General features: G+C 44.2%; 1 protein-coding gene across 2 annotated transcripts; it reads right to left on the bottom strand.

Annotated features, from left to right (window-relative positions):
- Nucleotides 1-240: 240 nt before the first annotated feature.
- On the bottom strand, nucleotides 241-12,539 carry Rnasel (ribonuclease L). Of its 2 annotated transcripts, none has more exons than XM_028775766.1 (8): nucleotides 12,446-12,539; nucleotides 11,486-11,646; nucleotides 9,262-10,842; nucleotides 8,500-8,585; nucleotides 6,910-7,115; nucleotides 6,021-6,153; nucleotides 3,255-3,388; nucleotides 241-1,961 (listed from the first exon to the last, which is right to left on the bottom strand). In XM_028775766.1, the coding sequence occupies exons 3-8, from the start codon at nucleotides 10,742-10,744 to the stop codon at nucleotides 1,790-1,792; spliced, it is 2,214 nt and encodes a 737-aa protein (XP_028631599.1). In that variant the 5' UTR covers nucleotides 10,745-10,842; nucleotides 11,486-11,646; nucleotides 12,446-12,539; the 3' UTR covers nucleotides 241-1,789. The 2 variants fall into 2 exon arrangements, with proteins under 2 accessions (XP_028631599.1, XP_028631600.1); XM_028775767.1 differs by having other exon boundaries at nucleotides 12,451-12,539.
- Between the last annotated feature and the right edge of the window lie 2,300 nt (nucleotides 12,540-14,839).

Genomic DNA, 14,839 nt, shown 5'->3' with positions numbered 1-14,839 from the left:
CCCACATAACTTCTTGAAAACTGAAAACTCATAAGTAAAATGGTTTCACACAGCAAAGTAACAGGGCAACGACGGCTAGCTGGACCAGACGGGGCGTCTCCATCTCTTGTCTACGCCTATGGATTTAGCATCTCTCCTTTCCTTCTAAGACTAACCCTCTCAATCAAAGCATAGATATTAAAGTTCCCAGGAACTGCTGATTCATCTATTCCATCACAAGTTACTGACAGAAAATCCAACTTAATGAAACAATTCAAATTTTTATTGAGTATTATTCACACATGGGCATTCTGTTTTCAAAGCAAAATTAAATTAAAAAAATATATAGATATAAATGTGTAAATTCTAAAGTACCGTACAATTTATCATTATCATCATCATCATCATCATCCATGTACGAAAATGGTCCATTGGTTATTTAGTGAAGATTCATCAAGCATTACCACAGAGCAAACATTTTTACTAAGTAGTAAAGATCCTAAGGCCCTAAGGATAGGGCTTTGATCGGAGGAGGGCTGGAGCACAAAAGGACAAAGTAGAATGAAGCACGCACTGAGGTGACAGTGTGTCAGAGAGCTAGAGAGAGAACCCCAAATACAGCATTGCACCGTGGAGCACGGGAAGTGAGGGAAGATGAGGGCTCCTGAGTGGACACCAGAAGAAGCTGCTTCATTTTAGATCCAGCATCAAGAAAATGCACCCACGTCATTCTTCTGAGGGTGTTCAATGCATTCCACAGTCCTGGGTCCAGGGCCAGTTCAGAAGTGTTCCAATCTTTTCAGACAGTCTTTCTCCACCTCAGCACCACTGATGTGTCGTCTGCCTAGTGCGGCATTGTGGGTATCTGCTTCATACATCCCCAGAATGTGTGCTGGCATCGCTGGTTCCTCCTTACTCAATGCCTCTCCCCCAGCTTCAAGTGAGAACTATTACCTTCAGGTCATGAGACACCAGTACAGATGCTTCCAGAAGGAACGGAATTCATTAGCTAGTACCTAGGCTTATATAGTGCCTAGCAAATACTGAAGCTTCTCTGGAGCCCTTTTGGCATATGTAAGCCTATTCTGGAATTTCATCCAGAAGAGATGCTAGATGAAGCACCCATGTGAGAGGCAACAATACCATTGTATCTTTTTTTTTTTTTTTAACAGTGCTTTGCACAGATTGTGAGATCCTGGGCAAGTCACTCAGATTCTCTGAGCCTCAGTTCTTTAATGGAGACAATAAATTCTGTTCTGTAAGCTCATTGGAAGGATTAAATGAGATACATATAAAACATACAGCCACAGGAGTCTTGACACTCATCTCTTTGGGGGCAATTAAAAATGGGAATCATGCAAGTGGGCATGACTCAGTGGGCAGAGATGCTCGCACATAAGCCTCACAACATGAACTTGTTCCCTGGAACCCATGTAAAGGTAGAAAGAGAAAGCCAACTTTACTGTTGTGTCCCCCCCATCTATCTCTGTTTCTGTCTCTCTGTCTCTCTCTCTCTGCCTCTCTCACAAACACACATACACACACACACACACACACACACACACACACGATAATTTCTTTTTAACAAAATCTTAACAGAAGGCTCTCCCAATTTCATCCACTAAAACGGAGTAGTATAGTTTTGAAGTATACTGCTTTTGTGATCCTGCAAATGTGTAGAACTTACTGTACCAGAGACTGATTATCTAACTCATCGCTCACAAGCAACCAGGCTGCTTAAGAGACCAGAAATGTGCAACTTGCCAAGAACTATACTGATTGGAAAAACGGTCCCATGAACTTGCAGGAGTCAGCTCTGTGCTCCCCCTGGTCCCGGTGCCTCTGGCACGCTGAGGCGGGGTGGAGCCTGAGGAAAGTGTTTTCTGTACTCTGTTTCCTTTAGTTTCTTGTAGATATAGATTACAAGATCTGGAAATGTCTTCTGAAAATAACAAGAAGGGTCTCCAAGAATCTTCTTCATTCTGAAACGAAACACAAATGGGTCAGTCTAATGTCTCATAAGCTCTCCCTCTTTCTTAGAGTAAGCCCTGGCAGCTCGCTGGACTTGAGTCTAGCAGGGACAACAAGGACTTTGGAATCTGATGATAAGATGCTTCCTGACTCTGATAGCTTGAGACCTTTCTGAACGTGTTTGCTCATTCATAAAAACAACACAGGGAGCTGGGAGGACCCTCACAAGGCCCTACCCCTAGATGAGGACATAGGAAAAGTTGGAAGGGAGAAGAAAGGATGGAAATTATGTAAATACAGTAGCTATATACAAAAGTCTAAAAAATATACAAATTCAACAAAATGGTAATAATAGTAAAATAATACCACAACCCCTTATATACAATCTCTAATAATAAATAATAATAAAAAAGAAAACATTCTGAACTGCAAAGTGATGTGCATGTATGTGTGTGTTTGTGAGTATGTGTGTGTATAAGAGTGTGTGTATGTGTGAGTGTGTGTAAGTGTGTAGAGGGATGGGGGTGTGAGTGTGTATATGAGTGTGTGTGAGAGTGTGTGTATAAGTGTGTGTGAGTGTGTGTGAGTGTATAGATGGATGAGGGTGTGAGTGTGTATATGAGTGTGTGTGTATAAGTATGTGTGAGTATAGGGAGAAATGGGGGTGTGTGTATATGAGTGTGTGTGTGAGTGTGTGTATAAGTGTGTGTGAATGTGTGTGTGTGTGTGAGTGTATGGACAGATGAGGGTGTGAGTGTGTATGTATATGAGTGTATGTGTGTGTGTGTAGAGGGATGTGAGTGTGAGTATGCATATGAGTGCGTGTGTATAAGTGTGTATGAGTGTAGGAAGGGATGGGGTGTGAGTGTGTATATGAGTGTGTGTATGTATGTGTTTGCAGCTAATGTTTTTTGACAGCAAAAGATGATTTAACTAATGTGGGGCTATACTCAACTTTTGAAAGCCTACATTTGCTTTACACAATGACCCTAGCTTCTATGCTTATTAACCCAGAAGCGTCTTCTGTCCAATAGAACTCAGCAAAGCTAAAAGGGAGGCATGTCTGTAATTGACACTAAGACCAACAGGGTCTTACCGTGCAGTTCTGGCTGGCCTGGAACTTACTGCATAGACCAGGCTGTCCTCTCAGAGATCTACCTCCCTCTGCCTCCTGACTTGTGGAATTAGACTTGCTTTTCTTTATCAAAGTAAGTTTTCTTCTTTCCATTCTGACAGACTTAGAAGTGGATTTTCTAAGAGTTCTCAGTCCACGTATAACTCACATAGATGAAAGTAACACTTACTTCCTATTTTTTTTCTCATTGATGTGTTCTCCTATATTTCGAATGAACTTCAGTAGATCACCTACAGTATCCTGATAATAGTTTTGGCTGGTTTCATAGAAACAATTCATTTGACACATAACATCTTCGTCGATCTAAAAAACAAAATGTTAGTCCAAGATATGATGACAACATAAAACAAATCCTGATGATATGTTAATATCAGCAGGCCAAATGCAAATTTGAACAAATGCCCTCGACCAAGGAACAAAGCAAACAGACAGAAACAAATGAAAGTACATGATACACAGAGCATGCTATACAACCCTGTGCAGTTGTGCTGCATTTGAATACATTATTGTAATACTAATTTCCCTTTTGTCTGTACTTACCAAGTTTCCAAGAAATTGTGCCTATTAAAAACTTTTGTGGGAGTGTTAATTAGTCTAACCGCTATGAAAATCAATATTGACATTCTTCAAAAATCTAAAACTACACCTACCATAAGAACAGCTACAATCCTGCTGTGCATTTACCCAGAAGACTCTCAGTAGACATATCACAGGGATATTAAAGAACTGCTCACAGTGGCCAGGACATGGGGCCAATCTAGGTGTGTCTCAATAATGAAATGGTTAAAGAAAATGTGGTTTGTGCACATTATGGAATCTTTTCAACCATAAAAAGAACAAAGTTATGTCATTTGCATAAGAATTGACAAAAATGAATATTGTCATAACAAGCAAATTAAATCACATGAGATTTTGCTTAGATACATAAGACCATGTATGTATATTTGACATGAAAATTGAAGTAAAACTGTCTCTAGACAACAGAGACTAAGGAGGTGGCCTATGAGGGAGGGTAGAAGATCACAGGGCAATATGTTCAAGGTATATCACCTGTGTGATGGTTTGAATAGGTTTGGCCTCATAGACTCGTGTATTTGAATGCTTGGCCCATAAAGAGTGGCACTGTTAGCAGATGTGGCCTTATTGGAGGAGGCGTGGCCTTGTTAGAAAAAGTTTATCACTGTGGATGTAAGGCTTTGATGTCTTAAATGCTCAAGCTATGTCCAGTGTTAAATAAACCCAGTCCCCTTCTGCCTGAGGATCAAGATGTAGAACTCTCAGCTCCTTCTATAGCACCATACCTGCCTGCACACTGCTATGCTTCCCACCATGATGATAATGTACTAAGCCTCAAAACTGTAAGCCAGCCACAATGAAATGTTGTCCTTTATAAGAGTTGCCTTGGTCATGGTGTGTCTTCACAGCAATAAGACCCTAACTAAGACAATATACTTGTTTTAAAATGTCTTTACTTTTTAGTTCTTCCATTTCTAAAAATTTAAAGTTTGAGCTAAAGTCTTACAGGAGTAGTTCTGATGCTAAGGTCTTGTTCCCCAATTGGTTCTTGATCTATCAATAAAGAAGCCATGGGCCAATTGCTGAACGGAAGGAATAGGTGGGACTTTGGGGTCCCCACAGGCAAGTGACAGATGCAAGAGAGAGAAAGGGAGTTCGCCATGCTTTGAAGAGAGAAAAGCCAAGCAGCCACATGAGATCTTGGGCAGAGTGGCCATAGGCCACTTCTACATGTGAGCGATTGGAGCTGTTGAGCAGTGATTAAATGTAACTGAGCAACTAAAGTTGAGGGCAGGTGGAGACGTGTCGAGCTAAGAGTGTTGATTAAGGCATGCTTCTCCAGGCAGAAGATAAGTAGTGCCCAGCAATTGTGCCAAAAAGGCAAGTTGAAATTGAACAACTGTGTGTGTCTGTGTTTTTCATCTGCGGATCCAATATTCTCTGGGTGGGGGCTGGTAGCTCAGTTGGTTATTGGAGTTAAGGTAGGGTAGCAAAAGCTACACACAACAAGTCTCATACACATGCATTTAGCAAAGAGTCATGGCACATATGCTCCATACCAAGAACTAGCAAGACAGTGGCTGTCTCTGGCCCCAGTGGAACTTGCAGACTAACAGTAAAGATATCTATATTAAGCCAGCAATTATAAGTGGAGACAAGTGAAGCAGAGGCCTAAGATGAGAAGCTGCTGATCTCAGAGACCTGAAGATCATGGATTCTCCCAGGATGCTTTCACTGTGTCTGTGGGGGCATCCACCATGCACCACACTGCATCATCTCTGCAGATATCTCAGCCCCACAGGGAACATGAGTATTCTGCTTTATAGACCCTGATGCTAGCTTAAACCATAATAAAATCTGAGAAATGTTTGTAAATTTACAATAATGAAAGTTTTATAATAAAGACTAGATTGAGATGATGATTTATTTTATAGAGCTCCCCTAAATTCAAATTTGGCAGAATTTGTCCTAAAGAGGAAATATTTGAAAGGTCATCTTTTCTTCATGACATGTTGTCACAACATAATGTGAGTTCCCAGAGCTGAGGCTACTCACAGACAGCAGAGGTGTCCAGTCTGTCTTAGGCTATGGCCACATGGTGGGAAATCTCCTTGGCTTAGGGTTACTTAGTCAGTTGTTCTTATCACAATAGGACTTTTGGTCAGACTTCAGGGAATGTGTAATGGGCTGGGTCAAGGCCATCCTAAGGCAGAACTCAAATGATAGTGTCTTCGGGGCCCTGAACTCTGAAGGAAGGAACAGAGACTCAAAAGGGTCAAGAGGGCTCATTTGGAGAGAAGAAAATTACCTCACTCACTTCCTGGTAGCAACAGGCTGGTATATAAAATAAGTTAGAAAAGGCAGCATATGCTATTACACATATTCTTCTTCTTAGACCACAGAAGGTAAGTGTTCCTACCTTAGATGTCCACTGATCAAAGCTTCTGGAAGGTTCAAGTGTCTGAGGCTGTAGTAGTGTGAGAAGCTTACTTTTACTCTTTCGTACCTTGATGTCAGATTCATTTCCCACATTCCGAAGTGTTCTATAGCGGCTGAGAATGATAGAATTATCATGCTCATTCTATATTTTCCAAAAAGGAGAAAACTGATATGCTTTGGTTTTTAATAAAATTTCTACATACTGGGAGAGGCCTCTCTGTTACTTTCCACTTATTCTTCAGTAGTTAAAACTAGAAACCCAGGAGCTGGAGCAATGGTTCAGTGGTTAAGAGCACTGACTGCTCTTCCAGAAGTCCTGAGTTCAATTCCCAGCAACTATATGGTGGCTCAGAACCATCTGTAATGGGGTCTGATGCCCTCTTCTGGTGTATCTGAAGACAGCTACAGTGTGCTCATATACATAAAATCAATCAATCAATCAATCAATCAATCAATCAATATTTTAAAAAACAACACAGAAATCCACAGGTTATCACCCCTCCCAAGGACACACCTTCAAAAATGCTGAGGTGAGAGAAAAGCCTGGGCCTGCTGATTCCCAACCCTGACAGTAGCCCACATCACGTCTCCCTCTCCATAGAAAAGCCTGTAACACAGTGGTTCTCAACCTGTGGGCTGTGAACCCTCTGGAGTCAAAAGACCCTTTCACAGGAATCGAATATCCGATATCCTGCATATCAGATATTTACATTGCAATTCATAACAGCAGCAAATCTATAGTTATGAAGTATCAATGAAAATAATTTTATGGCTGGGGCTCACCACACCATGAGGAACTACGTTCAAGGGTCGAAGCATCAGGAAGGGTTGAGAACCACTGCTGTAACACACATCCAAGTTCTACTTACTTCTCCCAAGTCCAAAAGAAAGGGTGGCCAAGCAGGTCCTTCAGACAGTTCTTCACATTTTCTCCAGGAGAAAACAGGCAGTGAATGAGGTCTTTAGTTTCCTCATCTGGAGATATTGTAAGCAACTCTTCATTACTATGAGCCTTTAGTGTCTCAAAGGGGATCTCGCCTTTCTTTACCACATAGAGAACCAGCCGTCCAAGGTCCTGCATAGAAGCCATGAGTCGAGCCAAAATGTCAATGTGCTACCTCTCTATTTGGGTAACCTTGGAAGATGTGAGAGTTAATATCTCAATTGTCAACTTCATTGGGCAGAGATCTGCTGTATCAAGCCCACACTTCCAGCCTGAGATGAAACCTCTGAGTCCATAATCTAAACAAACCCTTCCTCATTTAGCTTCTTCTCAGTGTGACGAAAAAGTAGTCAGTACAGGCAGTGTGGAAGTGGAAGACGGGATATTTCAAGGAACCTGTGGGCTGTATTCCTGTAGTCCCTGGTGTCATAGTTAACACCCTGAACTCCAAATCTGTAAGATTCTGGGGGAGAAAGGCCAAGCTCTGTGCAAGTCAAGGCAGCATGTGGCCCACACAGCTTAGGCTTCCTGAAAGATAATCCTGGTCCACAGTCGATGGTCTAGACTTGTTGGCAGCAGAAGATTCTACCTGGGTCTTGAATGTTCTGATAGAATACAGACAAGTCAAGAAAGAGAGGCTGCTTTAAACAAAGGGGACAGCCTTGGGACAAGCTAGGAACTGGATCCTGGACTATGTGAGGTGGCAGATAATGGAGTCATTCCCAGTCAGGTGGAATGCGGCGCTAGCCAAGGGAACTAGGCTTCATTAGGGCAGAGAAATACGCAGTGATCAGCACAAGAGACAGCTACACTAGATACCAAGGGGGAAGAACTAGATACCAAGTTAGAAGCCACCAAACCCAGAACCAAAGCTATTACCCATTGGTTACTATCCAGGATAGAGCTGCCCAGCTGTTCCTGACCAAGCCTGGAAGCTTCCATACACCGGACCTAGCTGGAGCACTTTATGGTTACGGTCTTTACACTTCTGCTGAGCTCTGTCTCCTTCAGGCCTGAAAGCTGACCTCATCTCTCCCAGGAACTGTCTGGAGCCTCGGCCTCTGGATTTTCTTTGGTGCTCAGTGGGTAAGTTTAAATAGAGTTGGGAGGAAATCTCGTTTGCTTTATCCTTGGGTAGAGAACTGTTTGCAGAAGGAACTTTTGAGGTGTTCAGCTATGCCTCCTGGAAGTCTTGGAAGAGGCAACCTCTGTTTAGTTACTTATCTAGCTAGTGGAGGGAGAAGGGAAAAGTAAGAGATAAAGAAAGGAGCCACAGAGAAAGGGGACTCCACACCAGCCCAGTTATTATACCTACTCCTCTGCCCCTTGAAAGTTCTCCCATAGGAGAGACACATGGAAATGCCACTGTATGCAAGGGAGAGAGGACAGCAGACAAGGTGGAGGAAGCCTTGGCAAGCATTTTCTTCCAGGTTAAAATAAGTTCTCTATCTGACCATGGGAAGTGAGGTAATGAACAAACAAGGAAGCAGAGAAATGAAAAGAGCACAGACATTACCTCCAAGTCTCTCTTGACTATTGGTGACTGTTCCATCCACTGGATGCTCTGATCAAAATCTGCCAGCCGAACAGCTTTCTCAGAATCTAAGGGACAGTTTCAGAGGTGCATTAAAAAAAAAAGGAGTGATTGTCAAATCACTTAAGTAAAAATATGTAGCATGTTATACAGTCTATCCTCTCTGAAGAGCAATAATGATGTTATTTGCTCATATCCAGCCTCATTTGATATTTTAGGCATCTGTCAAGAGCAGGATACACATTTTGTTTTTTATAGGACAGACAGTAAGAAAAGATGAGGGTGACTTAACCAGCTCTCTACTCCCACAGCTCCTGGGGCACTAAAGGGGCTGGTGGCCATAGTTCAGGTTATATTCTATGGCTAACCAACAGCCAAACAACAAAGTCCTGAGTTTAAGGATGTCTTGGCCTCGGCTTCCATTCAGTTAAGCCTACAAGCCCCAAGCTATTCTGATAAGTTAGGCCACAATCATGAATCAGAGATGTGGTGGTTCTGAGCCTCTCTTCAACCCCCTTCAGGACCTTCTTGCTTCCTAAAGAAGCTACTGAGTCCCCAGAAAGAGGAATGAGGGAAGGATAGAAGTTGGGAATAAGAGCTAAAGGTGTGTTGAAGTCAGGAATTTAGCCTACAAGAGGTGACCTCTGCTAATCTCCATGGCTACCAGAAATAAATCTGCACTCATTACAAATCTCTTAGTGTGATGTTCTATCACAGCCACACATACAAGTCACAGGGGCTCACCTATTAAGATGTTCTGTGGTTGGAGGTCCTCATGGGAGTATCCATGCAAGTGTAGTTTTTGAACACCCTCAAATATAGATAATAGGACGCTGTGGGCAAACTTATCTTCCCCGTTCTCCACAGGTTCCTCTCTGGGCGCTTTCAGGAACTCTTCCAATGTCCACTCACAAAGGGACACACACACATATAAGGAACCCTTGTAGTTCTCGCTTCCATAGAAAGCCACTAAGTTACTGTGGTCACGGCAGTCCCGTAGACAAGAGACTTCCTTACATCCACGTGTGCTATTCTCACAGAAGACCTTCACAGCCACCTCTTGATTGTCATAGATCCCTAGGTAGACGGCCCCTTCGGAAGTGTCAGCAATTTTATAGTCTTTATGAATGAAGATCTCGAGCTTGCCAATCCTGGGTCGAGTCATCTTGTGAAGATTTTTCAAGGCTTTCCCCCAACGTGAACTGTGAGGTAACCAGTCTCCAGCAGGAGAGTCGGTGTCATGATGAGCTTCATAAAGAAGCTTTAGAAGGCAATGGTCGTAATTCTTCCTGGCTATCCCAATAAGATCGCCACACTTGGTATCAGCTCCCTTTTCAAGAAGTAACTGGGCTATCTCCTTCAGTTGTTCTTCAACAGCAATTAGCAGAGCTGTCTTGCCCGTGCTATCTCTGTCATCGATGTTTATGCCCTCCTGACGCAGGAGCATCTGCACCAAACCCGTGTGCTTCCTCTCCACGGCTGAGATCAGGGGTGTCTTCCCTCCATCGCCTCTCACGTTAACATCAGCCCCATGTTCAATCAGAACTGAAGTAATTTCCTCCACATGTTTACTTACATTTTCACAGTTGAAGTTCAGCAGAGCATGGATCAAGGCATTTCTGCCCATGTTGTCCCGAGCATCGGCTTCCGCCTTCATGTCTCTGAGGAGAATTCTCAGGACTTCCAGGTGCCCCTTCTCCGCAGCGCTCATGAGAGCTGTGGCGCCTCCTTTCTTCATTCGCCTCTTGTCCTCCGTTGTCTCCCGTCTCAAATTCACATTGGCTCCGTTAGCAAAAAGGAATCTTAAGGCTTCAACATTACCACGCTCAGCAGCTTCCATGAAAGCCGTGAATCCATTCTCGTCACACTCATTGACATCCGCACCTCGAGAGAGGAGAATCTGGAGCAGGCGCACATCTCCATGGATTCCAGCAATGATGAAGGGGGTGGCCCCATTCTTCTTCCTCCGATGAGGATCAGCACCATGACGAAGCAGGAGATTCACAATGTCTACACTGCCGATCTGCACTGCGTTGTGCAAAGGTGTCCAGCCCCAAGACTTGTCACAGACATTGACATCAGCCCCTTGGTCTAACAATTGCTGGACCCTGACAACATCTCCCTTGTTAACAGCTTCGAGTAACAAAAGGTCATCTTTGCGGACGGTCCTCTGACCACCTGCTGATGCGGATCCATCCTGAGGTGTGTTATGATTCGTGGGCTCCATGGTAGTCAATGTCTTGGGAAATGAACACGTGTGTTTCTCTGGGACTCAAGGAGAGTCTTGGGGTAGGAATTGGGCTGATATGTTCTGTCTTCTGACATCTGTGCACGAATAAAGAGGGGCGCTTTGTCATTTCAGACAGGAGAAAAAAAATCACCTGGCTCTGGAGACTTTCTAAACACATTTCCTGGCTTAATTAATAATTTCTTAGATGTATAAAATGTACAGAATGAAGATTATGAATAGAGGTAAATTTAAAATGAGGAAATTATTGCTCCATGGACCCACACCCCCAAAGCCACTGTTTTATGTTTAGTGTATGTGTAATACGTGTATCCCAACACGATCCCACACTTGATATCAGCTCCCTCTTCACACAGCAACGGGCCGATTTCCTTCAGTTTGAGTTGGACAGCAGTAGCAGAGCTGGCTTGCCCTTGCTATCTCTGAGGTCCTTGTTTATACCGTGTTATATTTAGTACACGTGTACAGATTTCTCTCCAGGCTGGGCTCAGGCTAAGTGAGACGCTTACGTGCTTATTTCAATGTTCTAATCTTAAATATTTTAATGTTTGAAATGATATTTTAAGAATTAAAACAGTTCTGAATGATGTTGTGGGAAATTTAGCTCATCTTTATCTAGTTTTCCCATTACAGGTTTCTTATGATAGATGTCCTAAAATTTGATGACTAGTCATGAAAACTAACTCCTTTTTTTCTCCAATATTCTATAAACGTACTTACCTAGTAATTGGCAGCTTCCGGGGGTAGTGGGGCATGCATGCAAGCTCCTTTAAGAAGAAGAGTGGAATTCTTTGTCTTGCCCATCTGACGTTCCTTATCCCAGGTGTGGCTGGTCACCCCACACTCAGTGCTCTTTCTCTTCGTTCTCTCCGTACCCCTGCCTGTTTTTGTTGAAGTAGTGCGGTTGAAAAATGTGAAGTATGAACTTAGCTTTGAGTTTCTGGGTATGCAACTTTTGACTGTCCCTTCCTGCTTGCACGTTCTTAAACGGCTGACTCACGATTTTGTTTCCTCCACATGGGACAACAGTAAACAGGGCCATTGCAGACAGTGTCTTAGGGAGTGGAGCAAATACTCCCCGAATACCCACTCACCCACGTACCCTACAGGGAGTGTCATTTAGCCCAGGGGTCTCACGCAGCTCCAGACTTACTGGTTCACTCATCAGGCATCCCTTGTTAACCTGAACATCTAATTAGCTGTATCTGCTACAAAATGTACAAAACTCCCCTTCTTTGAGATCTACATCTGCAGTATATTCTGAATATCAAGCACCGAAGTTGTTGCCCAAAGCATTTGCGTAGTGGGCCCTAACTGCCTCTGACTGTGAGGTGGGTTGGTGTAAAGTAAGAAGCAGAGGAGGAAAGAAAATCAGGGGATGTCGGGAGGGAAAAGCCCAGTCCAGAAAGGAGCCCTGCAGCAAGAGTCTGAGGTTCACTTTCATTTTCTCCTTCCTGGTTCCAGAGCTGCCCCAGAAGCAGAGGACGTAAATAAACAGCGTATCAACTCTGTCAGCACCTTAGGAGTTGGAGCTCGGGAGCACAGGGCTGTGGCCCAGTTGCCATCAGTCCCAGCTCCCCAGTCCTCCAGACTTCTTCATCCCCGCCCCCACCCCTTCCCCACTCCGTCCCAAGAGATTAGTCAATAAACGACTCCTCTGCCAGCTCTCCTTCAGCCTACCTTACCCTCGTCTTCTCTTCAGGCATTCCTTTGGAAGCAACAATCCCTTAAGACCAGCCCCTAGAGGAAGCATTTCCTTGAGGGCGTTGCTGAGCCAGCAGGGAGGAGCCAAGAAAGGAGTGAGAAAGCGGAAGAATAGAAGGCATGAGTACAGGGTCAGTCCAGGCACAGCCTGAGCAACCTTCACCCCCTGAAGGAAGACAAGGGCTGTCCCCTGACCTCGGAGGGCAGATTTGATAGGCATCACTGCACTTTTCAGGTTATAAGAACCAACTTTACCCATCACTCTGTGTCTTCTCTGTTATCTCAAGTCCTTTTTGTTCTTGGAGGGAAACAAGGAAATGAGCACTATGTAGTCATCTTGTCTTAGTTAGGGTTTTACTGCTGTGAAGAGACACCATGACCAAGGCAAGTCTTATAAGGAGAACATTTAATTAGGACTGGCTTACGGATTCAGAGACTTAGTCCATTATCAAGGTGGGAGCATGGCAGCATCCAGGCAGGCATGGTGCAGGAGAAACTGAGAGTTCTATGTCTTCATAGACCCAGGGAAGCAAATCTTGTGATAGCTACTATTTTTCACCCCACTTTACAGCTAGGGAAACCAGGGAATAGAGTGAGTAATCGGCTTACTGTGCTTTGGAAACTGGGCTACATCACATTGAAGGACACGCCTACTTTTGTTCTCATTGAAGCCATCCAGGAAACAAAACCAGCTCCATCATGTACTGTGTCTTATGATGAAAACCCAACAGGGAAGAGTAGACATGAGGAGTGGGAGGGTTAGAGTACTGGAACGGGAGTCCCAGCGACATCGGCAGTCAGTAAAGTGTTTGCCCTGTGAGCACAGGGCCTGATTTCAATCAACACTAAAAAAGGAAGGAGACTCAGAGGCACGATCCCCAGAACTAGGTGATAAAGGGTAGGTCATGGTGGTGAGTTATGATCCCATTGCTGGGGGAGTCAGAGACAGACACATCCTTTCAACCAGTCAGCATGGCCTACTTGGTAGGTTCTAAGCCAATGAGAGGTGGCCAGTGCCTAAAGAATGCCACTTGAGCCTATCCACTGACCTACACACACACACACACACACACACACACACACACACACTTAAATATGGAGACTTTGCATAGGATGACAGGTTGGGTAGTCTTTGTTCAGAAGATGGCATTTGAGCAAAGTCTGAGGGAAGGCTCGGAAGCACACTGCACAGATGTCCCAGTAGGGGCTGTGGGTACAAAGGGACTGAGGCCAAAAAGGTCCTGGCATAATCAAGGAACAGCTTACAGACCAGTGAGGAAGAGGGATGGGAAGTGGGGGTGCAAGTCATGTTGGACTTTAGGGACCCTTGTAAGGACTTTGGATTCCGTTCTGAGCAAGATGGCCGCCAAAATTGGGAAGTGGGAAGATGTTAAACTCTGTTTGGTCTTTGGGTGCCTCGGTCCTCAAGTAATAAACCACAACCAAAGTTAACTCTTAACTACGGAAAGCTTTTGAGCGTGCTCTTGTAACAGAGAGCTGAGTCTCAGCCAACAACTGCAGCCAAGCTTCAGCCGGCTTCAGGTGGCTGACCACCAAGCTATAAGCAAGCACACGACACTATGCCTCATTTCAGTGTATGTGTTATAGACGCCGGTCCCAGTTCCCTCTGTCGCCGATTAAAAGCAAGTTGGAGAGAAAGGGCTTATTTGGCTTGCAAGTTATATACTCCAGCGTCAAGGGATGCCAGAGCAGAAATCAAGCCAGGAACTGAAGCAGAGACCATGGAGGATGCTGTTAATTGACTTTCCCCATGGCCTGTTCAGCCTGTTTTCTTTCTATAACATAGGACCATCTGCTCAGAGGTGACCCACATTGATCATTAATCAAGAAAACACCCCCCCCCACACACACACACACACACGAACATGCTAACAGGCTGAGCTGATGAGAGAACTCCCCAGTTAAGGTTCCCTCTTCCAGGTGACTTCCAGTTTGCATCTAGTTGACAAAAACTAACCAGCTGTCTGACCACGGCTCTGAGCTGGCACTCTCAAACTGTTCTGGTTTTGACTTCCACCGGAGCCACAAATCACTTATGATTCCGCTGAGGCTTGCTGAATGGAGTGCCGAAAATGTTTCCTTTAACGCAGACTGTTAGAATTAGGTAGCCAGTGTCAGCCCAGAGCAGGTGATGTTAGTTTGTCCTGAGCAGACGAAATGATAAAGATTCCTAGAGAACACTGGCTCTTGTGGGGAAGCCCAGGAAGCTTGCCTGTCAAAAAACAGTGTAAGAAGTTCTTCCTACAAATAGGAAGATCTCCGCCTAGAAACCACTGAGTAGCTTTGAGAAAATCCTAGCCTCAATTACATACATCATCCTGACAGGCTTGGGTTGTTCTGATCTGAGGT

This window comes from Grammomys surdaster, unplaced genomic scaffold (genome assembly GCF_004785775.1).
Source record: "Grammomys surdaster isolate TR1022 unplaced genomic scaffold, NIH_TR_1.0 259, whole genome shotgun sequence".
Classification (NCBI taxonomy): domain Eukaryota; kingdom Metazoa; phylum Chordata; class Mammalia; order Rodentia; family Muridae; genus Grammomys; species Grammomys surdaster.
The sequence above is the reverse complement of the archived record's forward strand: the minus strand, read 5'-3'. Positions and strand labels throughout refer to the sequence as shown.